Below are 23,069 nucleotides of genomic sequence, written 5' to 3' on the forward strand. Positions count from 1 at the left end.
TACATATTTTTGTTTTGCCTGCATTTTACTTGCTGCATTATGTCTATTGCACTATTTTATTGCACTATTTTTATTTATTTGTTAATGTCTTAAGTATACTGTATATTGCATTGTTGGAGGAGCCTGGGACTTTTCACTGCCATTTTAGTTTTTGTGCATATGACAATAAAGTCTTTGAATCTTAATCCAAGTCTTTCTATGAGGTCTAAGAAATGTTTTGAAAAAGGGTCAAACCAATAAAAAAGTGTGAACACATTTGCAAGAGAAGACTCCTGCTGTGCTAAGAAGGTGATGAGGAAACGAGGATCAAGTGGATCCCACTTTCATGAAGCATGTTTTAGTGATTGAGAATGCTGGTGGATAGATTTACCTCTGTTGTAACCTCTGTTAACTTTGGACAAAGCCCCAGGCTAGCTGTTTCCACCTCTTTTCTGTTATTGTTTCAAACTAAGCTAACCCGCTGCTAGATTCATATTTCCCGTACAGACTGTCGTATCAATCCGAATCTTGTCTCACTAATCATCTAACTCTGCAAATAAATCGGATGAGCACATTTCCCAACATTTCAAAGTATTTCTAGGCTAAAGTAAAAAGATTCTCTTACACAGCAAACACCACTGATTGCATAAAAGATTGCCTTGTGAATGGCTGCAGCCTTGCTCTAATAGCTGGACATACTGTATCTCCGGCTATTATTCGAAGGGTATATGGAAGTCTTTGCCGTGGACTTCAAAGGTAAAGCAGCCCGTTGTCTATCAGTGTGAAGGCCATGAGAAATATATATAAACTTTGTCTAATCTATCACATTACAGGTGAATGATACTGACTGGATCAATGTATGATAAAAGATAGTATTGTCAGACAGGAAAAAACAATAAATCAATACAGTAACCTCCACTGTCATAAAGTCTTTCACACTGAGCATCAGATCAAGACACAGACGAAAGAAAAGAGGAGGGCCACAAAAACAAAATCACACTCCAGGTTGCTTAGGAACCTTTGGCAAAGGGACAAAGGCATATTGGAAAAAGAGATAACGTAATGCTCAGACACTTACCAGTGGAGCCCTTGGAGAGGGACACAGGCGAGATATACAGTGTTACGTATAACAGAGCATCTTCATCATAAGGAAACACAGAGCACATTTTGTCAGCAGCACCAAGCTCTGTGATAGCCCTCTTTTTATTTTTCATTGATTCTTTTGAGTCTAAACAATCTGGATTTCAACACCTGGTGCCTCACGATGAAGAATTCTATATTAAATTATTAAAATTTCAATGAAAGCAATTCTATGTCAAGGAAGGCTATTTTAGTTAGTGTATTAGCATTAGAGAGAGATGCCACTCCAATTCATTCATATTACTTATATACAATACTAACATTAACTAAGGTCCTGTGAGTCTAGATTTTAGTCCTGCATACTGAGCTGACCTGCGTAAACCTTACACATTAGATTTGTTACTTTGTTTATTGGTGTATTTTATTCAATGCATAGCATTAGTTCAGAAAGAGCAGTGAAGTCACACTTAATCTACATTAGCTGATCTGCATCAGCTGTTTCCCTTTATTAATCATGATCACTGACTCATTGGTCGGCCGTGCAGCTACCATTGGACTACTTAATATCATATTGATGAAGGTGTACAGCACGACCATTATGACCTGACACTTGTGACTTGTGATTGCTTACTCTGCTGATACTTTCATCACAACTTTATTTGTTGCTGCAACCGCTTCGACCACCATAACCTCCTCCTTATGTGTGGTATTATTGGTCATATTGATTTCAATATGTAATGTTTGTATGTGTTCCTGTCAGCTCTCTGCTGTTGATGTGAAAAGCCATAAAAGGCAAACAGAAAACAGCAAACGTGTATTGCAGTGGTGACATTCAGCAACTACAAAGGTTTTAACTAAGAACCAGCAGATTTGGTTTTCCCTGCTTTCCCTTCTTCTTCTACAGCTTCTTAATACATTTGTGTGTAACCACATGAGCACAGACATGTGGTCTACAGGGGCTCTCAGCTCACCTTGGTACCAGGAACCTTGCGCATATTAATCCAGCCATGGCCATTAGTATTTGGAGTTTGAAGTAGTTCTTTAGCTACACGTGTGTGAGATCATTCTTCATTTACAAAGAATATATCCCATCATAAAGTCCAGTCTGTTCAGTTAAAACTTCTGTATCAGGATGACTTGTTGGTAAAAAAAAGAGAAAACCGCTATATATTTTCCAGCTCTGACCAACCTTTTTGTCAGTTTTTTTTTTTTTTAAAGCAAAGAAAGAAAATCCAAAGTAGAATCAGGATTATACTCAAAAAACAGTAATGCCGAACAAATGCAGCCAAAATGGTAACCATAGTAACTATTATGTTCTACACGCTATAATTTCACTACACATCCATGAGCGTTACTCTGTGGTGTCAGATTCTTGCTTGAGCACTGCATTCAGTATGTTCAGGGTTGGTTTCTCTGTGTGCAGGTGAAGGCTCACTGAACAGAAAAGCTTCTCAATACAGAACACAAACTCAGGCTTTGAATCCCCAAACTATATCCATCATATATCCTTGGACCAGGAAGTGATTCATCACATCACACACAAATGGGTCTGGGGCATCATCAAAACATCCTGGCTGTCACCATTGACACCACTCTTATGGCCATTGGTATGAAGCTTTCCCTGCAAAGCATTTTGATAATCGATTAATTGTTATAATAAACAAGACATTTAAAGACATCACCTTGGAATTTGAGAAGCTGGGATTCACATTTTCTGACATTTCACTCTGACACAATTCAGTCAGAAAATAATTTGCTGATTAATCCATAATGAAAAGAATTATTAGTTGCAGACCTACAGTAGAGTATATATATATATATATATATATATATATATATATATACTGTATATAGGTAGAATTCTTCTTGTAATATTCTTAATGTATTCTCATTAAATTACAACTTTATTCTCATATTAGGCCTTATACATTTTTTTCTCAAAATATTACGACTTCTCAGAGAACACAGATATGTGGGATATTTTTTGAATGTGCAGAAAGTTTTGAAACATTAGCAGAAATCGTGCTGGAACATATAAGAGCTATTAAGGTCCAGGAGTTTATATATTAATTACAATTAATTCATGTTTTCTTGATGTGAATAGGTGATGCATGCACATTTAAAGAGATTACTTCCCCTGACAAAAGACACAAAAGAGGAGGGAAGATTATATCATGCCTACATAAGTGCTGATGAGAAATGTCAATCAACAGGATCAAATATTTGAAAGCAATAGAGAATGCCTAAGAGTCTTACTGCATTATGTGCCATTATAATTGACACCTGGCAACTACATTTTGTTTTCCTTCACATATATAAAGACATTTGCATAGAACAATTAATCAGAATGCAGGAAATGTTTAAATGTCTTTCAAATTCGGGGAATGACCCTCGATCGGTAGTTACAGAGATTAATATTAATCTTTAAATAAAGAATTAACCTGTATTTGATATTAAATAAAAATGTGAAAATTTCAAATATCAACAAGTTGTCAACAGGACTATAATGTGAGAAGATTCTACTATCCATAATAAGTCACTTGAGCAAACCAAGATGTAATTTCTTATTTGGGAATAAGATCTTTTAACCTCAATTCAAGTGAAGAAGCACTTGTGGACTGTACCAGCGTGTTGTTGTTGCTCCACTCAGTTGCATGCCATAGCTTTCTCTTCATCTTTTCCTAAAACTGAGATAAGAAGACCAAAGTGTAACCTTGGTCCATCATTGAGCTTTGAAAGACTTCAACCTTGAAATGGGATCAGACCCAATTGTTATGTGTCCAGGTCCTCCCACTGTACAACACAGAGCGCTTGCTGGCCTTGCTGCTGCTTATCTCACACATAAAGCAACCTGAAGGCATTTACTGCAACATGAACCACATTAATGTAATGATGACATACAGTAGGTGTAGATTTGCTAAGAGGCGGAGGAGGTTTAGTACAAAGAAATGCTCTTTGCCTGACACATGTACTGTATTATTTCCAAGTTGGGTGAAAACCCATTTGTATTTACCTTGAGGACAAAGTATTGCTGATGATTATCTGTTGAAGCAACACATAGACATGAAACTCTCCTTTTTGCATCACCACTACAAACAATGAGACACTGCACTAAATAGAATTGTGCTTCAGGAAAAAGTCAAAGGTACAGGGCCATGGCCAGAACGAGTTGAGCAGAACAGTCAGATACCTCTTTAGTTCCAAGAAGCCTTGTACCAAAGTCTGCTTCGTGTTTAAACATTATCTGAAACCTCCTTCTCATGACCCCAAATCAGCGGTAGCTGCCCCCAACCATTTTTCTAACTCTCCAAAACGGACATATGACAATCACGCCCACTGTACACAGTGATTGATCAGGTGTAAAACACGTTATGAGAGTAGACAGGGGTTAAACTTCTCTCTCAAGTTCTTCACAGAACTACTGTCAGAACTACTATTATTACTAATACTATAATATTATTATTACTTTATTATTATTATTATTATTATTATTACAGGTCATTTGGAAGACGCTCTTATCCAGAGAGACTTACAGTGAACTCACTACAGGGACAGTCTCCCTGGAGCAGCTCAGGGTTAAGTGCCTTGCTCAGGGGTACAATGGTGGCAGCCCTGGTGTTAAACTCACAACCATCTGGTGTTGTAATTGCTGTACCACTAGACCACTAGGCCATCACCAGGAAAGACTCAGCGAGTGTGCATCAAGACAGCAGGCTTTTAACTCCACCTTTGAGTGTGGCCATTTGGAATTATGGCTCTTTAAAGTCTCTCCCGCTCGCCTGAGCTCTGCAGGACTTCCACGTCCTGTATGAACCAGGCGCCACAAATCTAGGACAGGCTGTGAAAAAAGAACAGCTCTCAAGTACGACTTGGTTCCCTTCTTTTGCTCAAAAGAATTGGATCAGTAGTAAATGTAAGATCAGTAGTACCTGCTCGTTGACCTGTGTCACCTGTGAGGAGGTTCACGCAGTAACAAAGGTGTGCATTGAACACTGAATACAAACTGCTGTTTGTCCATACATGTGACACTGTGGCAGGAAGGTGCTGTTCGCAACAAGGTTGGATAGCTGGTTTGCCAAGAAGAAGAAGACAACAACAAAAATTATGAGATGAGTTTTTTTTCTTTTCTTTTTTTTGGAGGCACCAGAAAGTTTATTTTGACCTCCATCTTTTTCATATACTATCACATCATCATTTCTGTCACATGGATTGTCCATGTTGGGTTTTTACTATGTTGTTTATTCTCAACACACGACTCACACAAATAATATTGAGACAAATATATCGGGCATAAGTATAATGCATCATGCTCAGATTTGGATCAGTGTTTACTATTCAGTTCAGGTTTCAGTTAATGTCTGAATCCAAAATGATTTATCTTTCTCTTGTACGTTATGCTTTCTTTCAGTCAAACTGAAACAGAGAAAATACTTTGTTTATGAATGTCAGTGTGATTTACAGCCCAGGGTTTGATCGAGGCCCCGAGAGATGGAATGATGAAGATGATGATGATGAGGGTGATGGTGATGGTGATGTGCTGATGGGATGAACTTCGCTGCTGCTCCTATAAACCTTCTCTGTGTGGGCGTTGTTAAAAACTCCTGAAGCGGGGGGCGGTGGGATTATTTACGCAGTATATTTCCCTCCCATTGGTCCCTTAATAGAAGCTGCGCTGCAGTGACACAGTCAAGTCTCCGTCGATAAAAAGAAAGGCGACTAGCCGCGCAGGAGAAACACAAGTATTGAGAGGCGGACCTTTGAAGTTGGATGCGCCTCTGCGAGTCTTAATACGGCTGGAAGTATCTGTCCAACTCCTGAGGTACCAATTTAACACTTCATACTTTGTTGTATTGTAAATTAAGACCATTTAATTTTTCATTCATTTTTCTCTGCTTGGTGTTAAATAACAAAATTATGAAAGAAAGACAGTGCACCATTACGCACTGCGCACGGGTCTCCGTGATCAATACATAGGATGTTTTAATTAGTTATTATCGAAACTGACTCAATTAAGAGCGTTTTCAAAACGTAAGTATTTTTCACTAGCACAGGTGAAGTTGTTTCATGAATTTCAGTCTGTGAAACTGTGAACCAGTCTAATCTCATCCAGATTTACCAGATTGCATGTGTTGTTTTTCTTTGTGTGTGTCATGGGTCTGGTAAAGAATGGAGTGGTATGTCCTGGTGCTGATGCTGAGCTTGCCGCACTCCATCCACGCAGATTGCTCTTCACATTGTCAGAAATGCGTGCAGCAGATCCTCAGCCCCGACGCCGCGTTCAGCAGCCTGGTAATGACTTCTCACTTTTATTTGGTGATCATAATCCAAAATCATGACAATTCAAAAATTCCCAAAAAATTCATTTGTCTCTCCAAAATAACTTCAATTTCTTTATTATTATTATATTGTTTTTCTTTCATAAATCCTTAAACTACAGATGGCACATTTGTCAGGGTGAATATTGAGTAAATGTATCGCCTAAATGAGGCCAGATAGGCTGAATACAGGTTCGCTAAAGTAAAACGTTGACATCTTAGGTTTTAATCTTTTACTCAAAAATACCAATATAAAACTGTGACTGGTGTTATCAAATAAATGGGACTTTATTGTAATTAAGGTCAAATGTAAGCAGGAAACGTGGGTTCGGGTGGTCTAATAAAAAAAACAAGGTGTAAAGCTGACTTAGTACGATGCACCTTGACACCCCATGTGCATGTACAGATATTGGTTTCACTCTTTTCTCTCTGTGTCCTGCAGTCGTGTAGTGCAGAGTGTGAGGGACAGCTGCAGCGCTGCGAGCAGGCTCCGGGGCTGGCGGAATTCAGGCAGGATGAAGCGGAGGAGGAGGAGGAGGAGAGTAAGCAGGCAGACATGGTTAAACGCTACGGCGGCTTCATAAAGAGGATCGACAAGAACAAGAAAACATTTTTCACCTCTCCGTGGCGCGACAATTACATTCTGAAGGCCGGAGCGCTGCCCAAGAACTACGAGGACTTGTTGAAGAGGCTGGAGGAGAGAGCTGTAGACCGGCCGCAGGACGCAGGCGATGCTCCGGAGGACAAGATGCTCAAAAGTTATGTTAAGCGTTACGGTGGCTTTTTACGCAAATTCGGCCCCAAGTCAAAGAGGAGTAGCTCCGTGGAGCAGCAGAGCCTAGAGCCCGAGGAGCTGCAGAAGCGCTACGGGGGCTTCATGAGGAGGATCCGACCAAAGTTGAACAACCTGAAGTGGGACAAGCGTTACGGAGGCTTTCTGCGCCGCCACTTCAAAATCTCTGTGCGATCAGCCGAGGAGCCATATTACTCCTATGATGACTTGATCTTATAGATGCACTCTGCGGAAAAAGAAAAACTGCAAAGAACTTGTGCAGGTTCACTTGAAATGCCATGCCATACCATGTATCCAGAAAGAATCATATGCCTGCCCGTATTGCTAATACACGGTCTTTCTGTGTAACAACTCATCTCTGTGTTATGACCATCATCGTCTGTCATTCAATAAAGGATGCTTGTTTAATAAACCATGAATAAAACCACTTTCCTTTTTACCCAACAAGTTCAAAGGAAATCTTTCTTGACTGATTTCAGCCTCAGTGCGGGTCGTGCCAAACTACAGCAAGAATGTTGGCTATTTTATATGTTCTTACTCATCGACGAAATCATACCTGGACATGACAAGGCTTATATGTCTCTTAAATTCGGCATGTATTTTTTCTATTAATTTGTTTCATATTCTAATGGTATCCTACGAGTATAAGAATGGCTTGTATGAGCAAAAATAAATGTGACATTTTAGTAAAATAATTAAATGGGATTTATTCAGATTTTAAATACTTTTTTTCTAATATGAGTTTCAAGATTTAAAAAAATGAATTAAAAAACGATAGAAACTTTGAATGATCGAATTGATGGATTACTTCACTTTCGCATATAGTTTGAGCTATTGGCTGACAAGTTACAGCAACAGTCAAAGCAACTACAAGTTCAAATATGAGTCGTATTTCACCAACGGAATGACTTAAACGAATATGGTTTTTGCCATTTATGTCAGACAATTTCTCACAATTAAGCCTAAATGAACATTTGCCGTTGTTCTCTTTAGTTGGTGTCCATCAATCGAAATCTTCTGAGATAAAGAGACAATTGTTTAACATATTCCTTATTTCTCCATTATTCAAAACCAATCAAATGATTGCAAAGTGCAAAGACTCTAAGAGGCAGTTTTCAGGAGATTAAGAAGCTCGAATCTGACGCATCTACATCCACTGGAGAACACAAGAAACCCTGAACAGTAACATTGTTGCGCCATCTTGTGGGCAAAGGACATATGTGTCAAGTAAAGTCACATTTTATTCCCACAGGTCAAAAACTCAGTCAGTTAACTAAGATACTTATACATTACAGCTGTGTGACTCAAGGCCCTGCTTCACTGGGTTTCTTTAGCCTAAGTGATTTTGTTTGGAAATGTTAAAGGTACTTTAGTACAAAAGCCCGACAAAGTAAATGAAGACTTTAAGGCATCACCTTCATGATTAACCATTACATGTATAATACTTTTATTTATTCATTTTTAATCAATGGGCACACTAAACACCACAGCAGCTGACCTGATGCTGATGATTGCTTAAATGCAACAGGATGCAGACACTAAGCAGAATTGACCACTTATGTTGCATTTATCTGATATACTTTCTACATTGGAAATGTCCATATTAATATATGATTGATGGTCAATATCATTTTCTCAATAGAAAAAGCCATTTTAGTGTAGTGGCAAAACATTGGTTCTTTTTTATCACCTCAACAAATACATTTAAAAATCTAGTGATAACAGGTCATGTGAGGACAACTGAATAAACTCCGTTTGATGAAGACATCCGGGGAAAACAACTAGTAAGTAACCCATAACCCTTGAGTTAAGAGGTTGTCAAATTTAGATTTGTTTCTCACAACAAAAAAACAAAGCACGCTTTAAAATAAGAGCCCAGTTTATCTGTGTGCACGTCAGGTACTCACTCATTAATCAATTCATATTTACAATATGTATCGACACACAATTTCTTCCTGAAAACTGAGCATTTATTACCAAACTAAACAATATTGTTTTTTCCAGCCTGTATGGAAGACATCCCAACAGAAACAAAACAGCTGTATCAAATATATTAGTTACATATTTACAGTCAAATCACTACTGACATTCACACACACATCATATGCCACGCCAATATAAATGTATGCATCTTGAAAATTGAAGGACATCTACAAGGAAGGCTCATGTGTTAAAGGACTTCATTTTCATAAATGAAGTGAAAATGTGGACAAGCCCTCAGCCATCATATTTAGTCAGGTGTCCAAATGAATGAAATGAAGGCAATTAATTACAAGCTGCTTGACCTTTGAGGAGAACAGCTGTCCTTTGTCTCACTGCTGCTCGGCCGGCTGCTCCCCATCTTCCTCTTTGACCTGCTCGGGCTGACTTTCCTCATCACCATCCACCTGGCCTTCCTCTTGTGAATCGTCTGCAGTGGCTGCCATGGCATCCACCATACTGATGCTGCCAACCTGTTGTTGGATGGCACTTTGTGCCGCGGACAAACTCTGCAGCGTGGCAGGCAGCGTCACCAACTGGAATTGAGGGCTGACCACCTTAACAAAGGTGGAGGCTGCAGAGCCGCTGGCCGCAACGTCCTGACCTGCAGCCGCAGAGAGCACAGTCAGGTTAGAGGCGTCGACCGGCAGTTCTGACCCAGAAAGTGAGGTCAGGAGGGTGTACCCCCCCAGGTTGGTGCCGCCTGAGGCTCCTGCCACGGTCAGCACCCCGCCCAGCTGGTTGAGAGGCAGAGTGATCTGAGCGGTGTTGACTGAGGCCGGGCCAGACACAGCTCGGGTCAGCCGGGGACGCTTGGCCACGGGGGGTGCAGGGACTGGGGTGAGGGTCATCAGGACATTGTTGAGGTGCTGGGATTTGCTCTTCAGCTCCTTGGCTCGCTTCCTGTGCTCGTCACACTGCTGCTCGAGAGCTGCAGAGGAGAAACATTATCAATACAAACTCGTCATGGGCGATATATCGAATATGCTTGACGATGTTCTACGTGGGATGTAGTAAATGACTATATCGGCATCATAAGAGTACAAATGTTAATTGTCACATCATTTGTTTAAGCCAGCATGAGACTTGCTATGGTGTTCTGCTTTTCTCGCAGCTCTCTCCCTCTCACACACTCCTGGGTGAGTGCGTGAGGCGTACGAGCATGGATGTGCGTATGAAGCGTGTGTTTTTATATCTGGAGGCAGATAAAGAGCCTAGAAGAAGTGAAGTTCCAAAGCAAGTTTATACGAACTGAGGTTGAAAACGGAACTGGATAACACTAGCCTCTACATTGCTTTGCCGTATGTGTATACACTTCACAAATCTTAAATAATGCCGGCAAACTGTGCTTCCAAAAAAAGGGAATTTCAATTGTATGAGTTACTCAAACTTAATATTAACGAATACAAAATGACAGTACACCACCATAGTTTTCAAATGAGCTTACTAATATGATGCTGCTGGTAATGATCAGACGCATCAAAGGGTTAAATCAAACAGTTCTGTTATTTAATAAAAAAAATAAAAATATGGAACTATATTTAGTCAATTGCGACATGGCCTTAAAATAGAGATATTATTTATAGGCCATATCGCCAAACGCTAGTACAAACACACACCAAGATTTGTACAAACTTCTTAATACACTAAAACTTTCCTCTAAAACTACACATATTCCTCTAAAACTACACATATTCCTCTAAAACTACACTAAAACTACACATATTCCTCTAAAACTACACATATTCCTCTAAAACTACACTAAAACTACACATATTCCTCTAAAACTACACTAAAACTACACATATTCCTCTAAAACTACACATATTCCATGCCTCAAAAACATTCTATCCTGAGCAGCACTCAGTGTTCCTGCACTGACCGGCGAGGCTGCGAGTGTACTGCTCTCTGTAACGATCCATCTGGCTCTTATGACTGGCCAGAACCTTCTTCACCAGGTCCAACATCCCAAAGTTCTGCACTATATTGTTGAGCAAAACAGCATCTGAAAAACAAAAATAATTCATGTTCAATTCATGTTCCATGTTAAACATTAAAGGGTCATTCCAGGTGTTGGGAGTACTGCAAAGCGTCTCCAAAGGGAGCTGTGTGACATTGTTTAAGACATACGTAAGTAATGTATAAAAAAAGAAGCATCTCAATTGAATGTTTATTATTCATGCTCCCTTTAGTATAGTGAGTGACATCATGTGTAGTGAGTTGGACAGGGAGCACAGTTATTCTACGGTTTGACAGTGTAACTTCAAAGTTCTGTCAGTAAAACGTTCTGAACTGGATTGCATCTTCTGACATTTGTGTCACACTGAAGTTACGGTGCCTCCGGCTCGCTTGTGGCTTATTTAGATATGCAGACAGAACGACACTACAGTCCCTGGTCTGTAATCAAGTATAGGGCTGGATTGAGTTGGATGTTTTGGACCTTCCTTCTAACCTTTGACCTGAAGTGGTGGGTCACACACTCTCTCCTGCAACCCCTGTAGCACCTCCTGCAGCTCCTTCTGGAAGTCCTCTACCACGTCCTCCAGCAGTCCAGCCTCTTTCACCGCACGCCAGAATGCCACAGAGTCCTCTGGACAGACAGACAGACAGACAGACAGACACACACACACACACACACACTTAAGAATACAACAGTCCACTCAAACAGTTCTTTCCACATAATGGTGAATGAGCATGCAGTTTGCCGATCACCTCCGATGGCTGTGACCCACTCTGAAGTTTCCTCTGTCACCTCAGGAAACGAGACTGTTGCTCCATTCACTGCAACACAAACAGTAAACAACACTCACCAAACCACATCACCCTGTTCATTCTGGATGATCATGCAGATTTTCAACATTTCATTTTCTCATCACACTCCCGGTGTTGTCCCTGGTCCTGCTCCTCAAAGGTTGCTCAGTTTATCCTCAAATGTTATTGCGCTAATGTGGTTCTTTGAACATTCTTCAGATTGACAGGTTAATCCTTGATGAAGTTTGGTTTAACTTCTTCCTGAAAGCTCCACTAGTAGCTGATCCCAGTTCTAATACCATGTGGGACGCTTGGCCGGTTTGATCTTCTTGCTGGTATTTAGCGCTGACTAATCCGCTCCGCAGACCCGTGTTTCGGTTCTGGATTTTGCAGGTCCAAGGGAGTTAACCACTTAATGCGTTGTTTGGCGTTTGTCCTCCTGCCTTTGAATTAATGGTTCGAGTGCAATTTGTAAAGTCTGCGATACACCGAGCTGATTATCGACAGCCGGTGAGCGTCTGTCGGCCTGTATCATTACAACACTCAACAACGGTCTGTCAGCAGTAGTTGTGTCTGGAACTTAATCAGGAAAGATTGTGGCCGCCCCCTCCCTCCCTAAACACAATCACAGTTTCTTCCCTCATAAATTATTTTTTTCCAATATTTCTTTCCTATTCTATATGCATTTGTCTCGGATACGCACCAATACACAAAAGCTAATTCTTTGTATGTGAAAACCTACTTGCCAATAAAGCAGATTCAGACTCCTTAACTGATGTTCAGTGGGCACCCCTCTACACTATAGACCCCCTGGTGGCACCATACATCACTCACATACCAACTGTGACCTAACCAGAATTCAAGCGGAAATGTCAGCTGTGCATCCTGTAGCAGATCAGAAGGAGCCCTGAACTAGTACCATGGCTGATGCTGTGGAACTTACAATCAGCTGATGAGGGGGTGGCAGGGACCAGATCAGCAGACTGATCAGTGCTGATGGACACTTTGGTTCCCACCAGGTCTATCTTAGTGCTGCGGCACGTGTTGGAGCACACCTTTGAATGTTGGTAGAAGTCCAGTTCACCTGAGTCCATGATCTTCCTGTGAAATGAAATATGATAAAAGGCTTTTAATAGGCATGAAACACAACATCAGGACAACTGAGCACCATGTCTGATGGAACAGTGCTGTCCTGAAGCACATCACCCACTGCCACTTATTTCTGTGGAGCAGGTGGCTCGGAATTACACATCGAACCTTTAGAGTGAAATAAGCAATACTACAATGCCAAACCTCTCCATTAAAAGACTATTTTTCTGAAATAAAAGTATGGAAGTATGGTGAATGCACTCATTCTGACTGGGTATGATTGATTAATCTTCAAATAAAAAATATTTAACACAATGTGTGTGAAATATTTTGCAACCACAACATTATTTGTGAAAACTTGGATTTTGTCAGATTGCCTGGGATATTTCTGCTAAATGATTTCATCTGGAGAACATGTTTAAATGTTACTAATCACCATAAAAGTTCACTGAGAAGGGCTGGACACCAGCGTTGTAAAAAAATTAAAACAAAAAGTAATTAACTTGATTTTGGAAGACGTTTCTATAAAAACATGCAATTAAATAAATGTAGATTTTGTTGAGTAAATGTTGCATAAAAAAGGAGTCATGGCGTTTATATCTAATCATTTCAAACCAAGTAAAATCCTCTGTAGGTGTATCGGACCTGAGCATGGTGCTGTTGAGGCGGATGGCTCTCTTCCAGTCCTTCAGAGTGGATTTCCCTGCTAAACACACAAACTCCTTCGGGCTGATGAGTTGCTCATTGAACTGAGCAGAGAGGCCAGAAGAACTGTGATTAGCCGTCAATGATCCATCTTCATTCTAAACTCAATCTACATTTCCTTAAATGTGCTCGAAATGAGATTGTACACAGATGACAGTACGTACCTGGACACATTTCACATTGATCCCCGGGCAGACAAACTTCTTCCAGACCAGCGTGGCTTTGGCGTCTCCACAGGTGATGGGGTAGAATTCATCATCTTCCACATCCTCAGTTAACTTCACTGCAGATACACAGAGCAAAACACCCTCACACAGCCGTCGACTCAACTCTTGCATCTGATCATACACAGGAAGATCATGTGAAAACTGATTACAACATTATAGAGATTATTATGTGGTTGCAGAGACTGGAAAGACGGCTCTGACTGAAACATACAGCGTTGCTGTGTTTAGGTTATTTCATTTACTTCACAATAACAGAAAATCACAGATTAACTCTTCATTGCATTGAAATAAATAAATAATTCCAGTTTACAATAAACAAGACTAAAAGTTGAGCGTCATATCGTTTGAGGCGGGAAATTATATGATTTATTATACTGCTGATCAACTGATACTGCTGAGCCACATTTTACAAAGTGTTATGATGTCTGGAAGGTCACATCACCAATGATGGCCTCTTTTCTTGACAGTAAATCAGTTCTGCTGGCATCATCTTCTGCTTCCACTGGTCCTACTGTGAGGAGGTCCTCCCTGGAAAACCAAATTTCAATTTAGCAAACTGAACAACAGCACAACCCTCAGTCTCTCCCTGAGGTTTCTTCCATTGTTCCCCCTTTAATTGTGATGTTTGTTTTAGGGAATGTTTCCTTGTGCGGTGCGAGGGTCTAAAGACAGAGGGTGTCGTATGCTGTACAGTCTGTAAAGCACACTGAGACAAATGTGAATACATTTGATTTGATTTGACAATGTCCTCCAAAGATCAAATCGTGTTCCTGTGCAGTGTGTGCGTGTATGTTACCCTGGCTGAGCGGTGAGCTCTGCGGTCACCAGCACTGCCTTCTCCTCCTCCACCACAGAATGGAGGTCCTCGCCCATGCTTTCTGGTATGGTGACGATCACAACCTCACTCATGTCCTGCATGAGGACCGCTGATGAAGCCATGGAGGACAGATGGAGCTTCATGACACACCATGAGACAGCAGAGAGGGAAAACTGTTGTTATTAATATCCGTTTGATACTATTAGAAAATGTTGAGTAATTGCAAGAAGAGGATTTACCTTGTAACATAAAACCCAAAACTGACTACATCATTGTCAAATCAAGAGGCAAATGAATACACTCAGGAGAGCAATGGGCAAGAGTGTGCAACTCATGTGCAATATAGAATGGGATGCATTATAGAACTGTTCGCACTTGAATAACAGGTAATGATACAATTAGGAATCATTTTTATACTTCACTTCGTGTGCCAATTGTACATACCTGCGTCAGGGCTAGATAACACGGCGAGTTTTCAACTCAACAGTTCATACTGAAGTAGCTAGGTAAGTTCCCCAAATATGTCAGAATCGCGAAGAAAGAACAGTTGTCTGTGTATTTCATGTATGCCGTCAGGCTACTTGAGAGTATACCCTTGTGACTGTCTTAAATCGTGGTGGCTTCATATATTAGCAGTTTAAACTTGTAAGAGTTTTGAATGCAGTTTGATGTGCCCTCTTATTTAGCTAAGACTGAACAGGACCACATAAGGCATTTGAGATATTAAATAAAGCTTACCTTTTGGTCTTAATTCAAATTCAGTCGATAGTTGAGTAATGTTGCCTCGTCTTGTGGTGATTGTTCGCCTAACTGGATGGTTGCTAGCTAACGTTAGCTTTATTTGGATGCAGGCTAGCTAAATACTGAGTGCGGTTAATATGTCCATTGAGCTGACAGGCGTCTCCTATTTTCAAACGCAATACAGCCGCCCACTTTTTAAAGATGTTTGGGGACTACTCGTGCAATACAATTAATCTCATCTTCACAAGACTACGTGGAGGTGCTTTACTCTATCATTCCTTCTTCTTTGTGTTTATTTGCGGATCGTAACATTCTTCTTCTTCTTCTTCTTTTTGCTTAATGGTGGGAGGCAACCTAGCGCTTAGGTGCATTACCGCCACCTACTGTGCTGGAGTGTGGACCAGAGATCTCAATTTCCATTAAGACCAGGAGAAAAAAAGAATAAAATAATAATAATAAATAAAATAAATAAAACTGGGCGCCTCCCTAGGGAGGTGTTCCAGGCACGTCCAGCTGGGAGGAGACCCCGGGGAAGACCCAGGACTCGGTGGAGAGATTATATCTCCTCACTGGCCTGGGAACGCCTCAGGATCCCCCAGTCGGAGCTGGAGGATGTGGCCCGGAGAAGGGAAGATTGGGGTTCCTTACTGGAGCTGCTGCCCCCGCGACCCGATCCCGGATAAGATGTAGACGATGGATGGATTGATGGATAAATAAAACTAAAAACTAAATTATCTTCATTAACCCATTACCTTATCAGTGATTGTTAAAATAAACATAAATATTTCTCAACAGCACTTCTACTTGCTCCCCATTCAGACCCTGTATTACATTTACACCTGTCTTGCTTCTTTTAATCTATTTTATTTTTTAATATCACTCCAGGTACATTTTGAATCAAACAAAACCCCCCGAAATCAAAAAGTGTTCACCTGCTTTAACTGTTTCACATATATATTTATGGGATATTTCATCTCCTTCCTAATAACTACCACTACCTTTGTCTTCTCTACTGAAAACCTAAATCCCTGTGAGTTTGACCAATTTTCAAACACCCTAATTGCTCCTTCTATCTTCCCTTGAATTAGTGTTAAATTCTTCCCCCTCTTCCATAATGCCCCATCGTCTGCAAATCATGACGTTCCGATATTATGGCTTATGTCAGAGAATACATCATTAATCATAATTGAAAAAAGCATTGGGCTGATCACACTGCCCGGAGGAGTTCCGGTATATACCTTATACCTAGATGATATTGCTGTTCGCTGAATATATCTATCAAATACAAATGTTTTAAAACCGTTCAAAGTTCTTCCTGTTATTCCCATTTGATCTAACTTACTCATGAATTCCCTGACCTTGAGCTCGGTTTCCTCATCTCTGAACCTGTGTTACTTATGTCTGAGTAAGACCCTCTGCTGTGTGAAATTATCATTTTGCATTAGGTCTCTGCATGTGTCCTGGGATTTTCTGTACCTGCCTGTTCCGGTAAATAAACCTGTGTATCTACAATTCCTGGTTTCCTGTGTGTTGCATTTGGGTCCTTACACTCCCCGTGACAGTAAATACTGTGTACTGCCTCTCTCTTCGTATATAATCTTTCTTGTCACTCCCCAGACATTGCTCATAGGAGTTGATCTGCCTATTTTATTACAGAATTCCCTCCAACTTGTTTTCTTTCTATTCTGTAGTTTGAGTAAAAGCGTGAGTCTATTTAACTTTTAACTATCACGCTATTATTACATAGGTATTAAAACATTGGTGAATGAAGCCACTGACAGAACTGAGGATACCTGTATGATCAGCGACCATCTATTGGACATCCACACTGAGGAGGAAGCTGTGTGTACACAAGTAAGTATACAGACTGTATGTCATCTGTACATTACAGTTGTAGTACCAGTAGAGCCTGCACATGACGTGTTAAAAATACAATCACCACATGCATGTACATAATTCATATATTTGTATAATTTGATATCATTGCTCTCTCAATCAATTCAACCACATCTTTTATTATGAATGTTATTAGATATTTCCTTTACGCAGACATGTATAAACATAAACATGCAATACAATTTCAAGCTGGTTTGAAAGATCTATTAGTAAAGTTGTGTTTTGTACATTTCAGACATGTCAGAAAAAAATTGCTGTGCAGACGGATCCCCCTCCACGGACACACCACAAGTCCATGCAGGCGCGACCACGTGTCAGGTCAGCTGGACTGCATATATATATATATATATATATATATATATATATATATATATATATATATATATAGGCAGTCATCTGTCCACCATGGGAATGCTTTCCCATTCATTTTCCCTTTGCTTCTGGGAATTGACAGATTTGCTGCTTTTAGTATTACATCGCTAAACTTTTCTTCAAGTTTTCTATATCTTGAATTAGGTCCATTTCCCTAATTTCCATTTGACACAAATACTCATTGATCCCATTTTGCTTTACGGAATGTCCACTTTGCTTCTCTTTCCTCATCTTATCTATATTTTACAAAAGATTGGGTAATGATCACTACCAACTGTTGAGTCTTCCCATAATTCCCCCTCTCTTGATACAAGTGTCAAATCTAATGACGAACAGTTGCCTGTATGTACGTCTATCCTTGTCCCTCTCCCATCATTAAGACACACCAAGTTACTATCCTCTAACGGTTCTATTACCTCCCCATTTATATTCCTCTTTTTTCTTCTACACATATATTTAGTTCTTCATCTTGGATTTTGTCCAACTCAGCCACACTGATTTTGATGCTGAGCCATATGCCACGCTGCCATATTCCAGTTTTGGATAGGGCTTATTACACTCCCTTGGGGAGTTCCATTCTCCACTTTAACTGGAGATTTCTGATCCTATTTTAACTTGAATATTTCATCCATTCAGAAAATCCATTATCCAGTGAAATATATTTCCTCCTACTCCCATTAGATGCAACCTAATTAGAAGACCGTCTTTCCAACACTATGCCTTCTATACATCAAAGATTATGGCAACCACAGACTCTTTCTTAACTTGTGCTTTTCTTATTCCGTCCTTCAGACATATTATTGGATCATTAGTACCTCTTCCCTTTCTAAAACCACATTGGTAGTCAGTCACCATACAGTTTTTTCCAGCAGGTGCATTAATCTTTCATTTTCAGTGTTGCATTACTGCCATCTTCTGGAGTTAGGTAACACCTACAGTGTCAGGTATGTCAGATCTTCCTCACCAGTCCTGCTCTCCTGCTACACAGGAGCAACTGTGCCCTGGATGGTTCAGTGTCACAACATGAACGCACATCTCAATAATATGCACCGAAAGATGGATGGAGTATGATTTTCCATCATGTAGGCTAGTTACTGTAATACCAATAGAAATATAAAACACTGACCTGAGCGCTGAACACGTAGCACAGGCTAAAAATAACAGTTTAAAATGCCAACAGCAGGATGGACAGCTGGCAAAAAAACGTTTTATGTGTAAATGAATAGATATGATATTACTAGTAAATGTTTGCACGGAATTATTTTACACAGCGTGTTACATGACGGACACAAACGGGATTGCACGTGACAGTAAGGGCATACGTGATCTAAACCGTCTCCGGTTCAGCTTTGTAGTTCATTATGTAATTACGACGTCAATATTAGTCGACTCGTCCACCACTTTAGCTGTGTTCGGAGGCTGCGTTTGTAGACCGATTACGTCACAGCGGCCGTTATACATATTTTGTTATTTATAATGTGTACTTATTTAGCAACTTAATTTGATTTTGTTTAGTGGTGTATAGCTAAACTTGTTCTAACATTTTGGGTTTTTTTCCAGGGAGACGGAGGCAGAAGAGAGCAGAGCAGGGAGAGGATGGACAGACTCTTCTCTCTGCTGGAGAAACTTGTTGACAAATGAAATGTAAATTAACTGAAATAAATAATATATATAATGATGAATATATTGTGTATTTAATTTACACGAACTATAAATGAAAACTGTAATTGATTTCAAGGTTCAAGAAGGATTTATATTGTACATATGATTTATTAATTTAGAAAAGGGATTATTTAATCTAGACAATTACCTATCAATGATTGGAAATGAATGATCGAACAAAGAAAATGATTGAATGATTATTATAATCATAAAAATATTATAAAACAATATAAAATGTACAGATAAAGTTTGCTGCTGGACTTGAATGGGCTGGTGTCTCCTGATGGGGGGCATCATCTGAGATGCCCCTCCACCGTCTAAAATACATTATATGCTGGTGATAAAGCATATCTTCAATCAAGATTGAAAATTAAAAAAATAAAGTATTATTTCTGGTTCCGTTCTCTGGGAAAAAATGCTAAAGTAAGCCGTCAAGTGTGCTTGATAACTTCTGAGAGTTGCTAGGCGGTAGCGGCTAAAGGTAGGGGCGTGAACAGCTGGTGACGTACCAGGAAGTCCACCGTAGACCGGATCGTCTCATTTCGTTCAGCCTTCGCGGTATACGGAAGACCCGGCCTCTAAAGACCGCGAAGGCTGAGCCCCTGAATTGAGACACAGCTATCGACTCAAACACATTTACTGTAGTGGTGCTTGAAAGGTGGTTTCTTTTTGACATATTGGAACATGGCTAACTCTGCCTGGACAGAAAAAATACTCCAACTCCTCCGCCGAATGAATAACTTTTATTTACTAGGTAAATTAACAATGAGGATTAAAGGATACCATGCAGCGGACTTTTTGATAGTAACCAATTCCAACTTGTTCCCACAGGCTCCTCTCGTGCTAACTGCTTTAGGTTTGAGATAAACGAAGCACAAGTCGGTTGGATTCCTCCTCGCGTTGCTTCACTGTTGACACAGTTTCCAGAGGTGTTCAGTCCGCCGCACGGTGGCGCTGTGTCACTACATCACAGCCTCGACTCATACGGGAAGAAATCTGAGGCTGTGGACGCTGTCTTGCAAACAATGAGACAAGAGCGCTCCCTAAACTGCCTTAAAGGATGGAGGGATGAGGTGAGATACACACACACACACACACACACACACACACACACACACACACACACACACCTTGTATAGCTCGGTTGCTCGAATGCAGAGGTATTATGGGACTTTGACTTGGTCCGATGCTGTTTTTAGCTTTCTGTAGACATGACATTACATCATGTCCAGATTTACCTGTCAAGGGCCCCTGGCAAAGAGTTGTTGATGGGCCACTAGTAACCTTCTCCCCATGAGCTTTTTTAACACCAACCTCACATCAGGTTGTTCAGTCTTTACATATGATTTTGTTAATTAATGGCTGATTTCCATGAGATTTGTTGTGGACATTCATGCTATATGGATGAAATGAATGCTAATGCTTCTTCCATCTCATACACATTACATCACAGTAATTCTGAAGCGTTCCTATCTTTTAGAAGTACAGTGTGATGTCCAAATTCTCTGATCCTCCTTTGATGTGGATGGAAAGAGCAGCTACAAGTACGTTTTGACAGACCGTGGCAGTGCCAAGACATGCTTTATCAAAGTTAGTGTTGTATGAGCTTACTGTGATGCTACACCCACACGCACACACACAGGTCTTTTTGGTGTGAGGCGGAATGGAGTCCATATCAATGGCTACACTGTCAGTGACGGTGGGGAAGTCAGCATGTGGCTGGCACGTCGCTCCCCTACTAAGCAGACGTACCCTGGACTACTGGACAATATGGTGAGTGAGGACTGTAACTGACACTGTTTGCATATACTTCCATCGTAGATAATAGGTGTGAACAAAGTTCTTCAGATTTCCACAAATGAACACAGAAGGGTGATGTATTGTGTCTCTGAAGGCAGCAGGTGGTCTGGCTGCTGGTGTTGACATCAGACACACTATGGTCAAAGAATGTCTGGAGGAAGCATGTATCCCAGCAGCCATTGCTGAGAAGGCTCGTCCTGTAACTACAGTAAGGTAAGCTTGATTTTTGGAGTCAAAGTGTGTCGCGTGTGTCACAGCCCAATATAAACTCACACTGTTGCACTGGATGTCAGGTTCCTTGATTGCCACGAACACACACACCATGAATTAATCCGCCGCTGAAAATAGTTCCCAACAAATGCATTATTTCCTCCTGTTTGATTTAAAAAAAAAAAAAAAAAAAACTTCATCGACAAACTGTTTGACAATTCCAGAGCCTATTTAATTTTTTTTAAAGAAACTAGAAGGTTGGCCCAAAGTGTGACAACACACACCATCGGCAAATTATTTGTGTCAAAAACTCTCCCTCGTATGTAAACCCACACTCAGTCTGGTGACGTCTGATTTTGCAGTTTTTAGCACATCGTGTACTTCTGTACCTTGACAACTTCTGTCTGTAAAGGAAGATAAGGAAGAAAGTTTGTTTTACATCAAGGATACACACAATGCATTTTGGTAAGAACGCTTAATGTAAACATAACTTTTGTTAGTTTACATGTAAACGAGGCACGGTGCTTAGTTGGAATGCACCACAGTTTTGGAGGCTGGACTGGAGTCTGCCCTTCAAGTTTTCTGAAGGACCTTCAGTTCTGTGGGAGTCTAGTCATTATGAAACAAAGTCAAAGACTTGAATATTACAAAACACAAGCCACATTTTTATTAACTACTTCAATGTATTTTCTAGCTACACCTACGAGGTTGAAGACGGGGTGTGTGCAGAAAGTCAGTTTGTCTTTGATTTGAAACTTCCTCTGGGGTTCAAGCCCAGAGTAGGGGATGGAGAGGTTCAGGAGTTCTACCTGCTGCCAATAGAGAAAGTCAGTGTTGCATTCTGAATAGTAATCCTGTGAAATAACAACATTCTGTGTGGTGACAGAAGTACCAGAGGGGTGTTTAGTGACGGCTCCGTCTTGGTTTCAGGTGAAGGAACTGCTGGCCACTGAAGACTTCAAACCCAACTGTGCCATGGTGGTGTTGGACTTCCTCATTCGACACTCGTTTATTGATCCAGACACAGGTTTGTGAATATCTACGAAATGTCCACTGTTAAAATCATTTATAATCACTCAGTTAATAACTTCAGATCCCTTTTTGTGTGTGTGTGTGTTGATGGTACACCTTTCCTTTCAGAGCCATGCTATCAGGAACTTGTGGCAGGACTCCATCAGACAATATAGAGTGGAGCTGACTGAGCCCGTCGTCAGAGGCCGAGACACGGACATTGTTTAACATTTATTCCAAGAGCGCATATTAATAATAAAAACCTGTTTCTAAATGTGGCACTTATTGCAGTTGAGCATATTTGATGAAGCTGTTGTAGTTGTTTTATCCACATGGTTGAACAAGCAGCAGCTAAATAAATGTAACGTCTCGTCCTCTGTGGCTGGTATTCAGGGTTTCAACCCTCTTCAGCTCTCGTGTTTGTTGATCACTTTCAGCTGCAAACTGTCTTTCCTAAACTCCATCAACTCTTCCAGCGTGTAGTTTTCCTCCACGGTGCTGCTAGCAGGGGAAACCTCTGTGTCCTTTGAGGAGCTAGTACTACACCTGACTTATAAACTGAGGCGTAGGGAGTGTCAGCTGCACGTTTTCTAATGCTGCAGTCTCCGCGCTTGTCACTCTGTTGGTTCTTCCTTTGGGAT

The 23,069-nt window shown here is 40.5% G+C and overlaps 3 protein-coding genes across 3 annotated transcripts; 2 read left to right on the plus strand and 1 right to left on the minus strand.

Moving 5' to 3' along the window:
* The first annotated feature begins 5,725 nt into the window (after positions 1-5,725).
* Positions 5,726-7,614, plus strand: pdyn (prodynorphin). The gene is made up of 3 exons (XM_029449820.1): positions 5,726-5,878; positions 6,225-6,348; positions 6,817-7,614. The coding sequence occupies exons 2-3, from the start codon at positions 6,226-6,228 to the stop codon at positions 7,384-7,386; spliced, it is 693 nt and encodes a 230-aa protein (XP_029305680.1). The 5' UTR covers positions 5,726-5,878; position 6,225; the 3' UTR covers positions 7,387-7,614.
* Positions 7,615-8,824: 1,210 nt separating this feature from the next.
* gmeb2 (glucocorticoid modulatory element binding protein 2) lies at positions 8,825-15,877 on the minus strand. The gene is made up of 10 exons (XM_029451491.1): positions 15,475-15,877; positions 14,716-14,873; positions 14,362-14,447; positions 13,857-13,975; positions 13,633-13,736; positions 12,842-12,999; positions 11,860-11,928; positions 11,600-11,737; positions 11,030-11,152; positions 8,825-10,078 (listed from the first exon to the last, which is right to left on the minus strand). The coding sequence occupies exons 2-10, from the start codon at positions 14,856-14,858 to the stop codon at positions 9,480-9,482; spliced, it is 1,539 nt and encodes a 512-aa protein (XP_029307351.1). The 5' UTR covers positions 14,859-14,873; positions 15,475-15,877; the 3' UTR covers positions 8,825-9,479.
* Positions 15,878-19,905: 4,028 nt separating this feature from the next.
* On the plus strand, positions 19,906-22,706 carry tpk2 (thiamin pyrophosphokinase 2). The gene is made up of 8 exons (XM_029446041.1): positions 19,906-20,161; positions 20,239-20,480; positions 20,888-20,951; positions 21,050-21,180; positions 21,302-21,420; positions 22,112-22,244; positions 22,348-22,444; positions 22,558-22,706. Exons 1-8 carry the CDS (start codon positions 20,092-20,094, stop codon positions 22,602-22,604), a joined length of 903 nt encoding a protein of 300 aa, XP_029301901.1. The 5' UTR covers positions 19,906-20,091; the 3' UTR covers positions 22,605-22,706.
* Positions 22,707-23,069: the final 363 nt, after the last annotated feature.

Source organism: Cottoperca gobio, chromosome 2 (genome assembly GCF_900634415.1).
Source record: "Cottoperca gobio chromosome 2, fCotGob3.1, whole genome shotgun sequence".
In the NCBI taxonomy this organism is placed as follows: domain Eukaryota; kingdom Metazoa; phylum Chordata; class Actinopteri; order Perciformes; family Bovichtidae; genus Cottoperca; species Cottoperca gobio.

Coding starts and splice junctions, on each gene's coding strand:
- pdyn (XM_029449820.1), top strand. CDS start 6,226: ATGGAGTGGTATGTCCTGGTGCTGATGCTGAGCTTGCCGCACTCCATC. Junction 6,349..6,816: donor ACGCCGCGTTCAGCAGCCTG/GTAATGACTTCT, acceptor TGTGTCCTGCAG/TCGTGTAGTGCAGAGTGTGA.
- gmeb2 (XM_029451491.1), bottom strand. CDS start 14,858: ATGGCTTCATCAGCGGTCCTCATGCAGGACATGAGTGAGGTTGTGATC. Junction 11,153..11,599: donor CCCACCACTTCAGGTCAAAG/GTTAGAAGGAAG, acceptor TTTGTTTTTCAG/ATGCTGTTTTGCTCAACAAT. Junction 10,079..11,029: donor GTACACTCGCAGCCTCGCCG/GTCAGTGCAGGA, acceptor TCTCCTCTGCAG/CTCTCGAGCAGCAGTGTGAC.
- tpk2 (XM_029446041.1), top strand. CDS start 20,092: ATGGCTAACTCTGCCTGGACAGAAAAAATACTCCAACTCCTCCGCCGA. Junction 20,162..20,238: donor GAATAACTTTTATTTACTAG/GTAAATTAACAA, acceptor TTGTTCCCACAG/GCTCCTCTCGTGCTAACTGC. Junction 21,181..21,301: donor CTGGACTACTGGACAATATG/GTGAGTGAGGAC, acceptor GTGTCTCTGAAG/GCAGCAGGTGGTCTGGCTGC.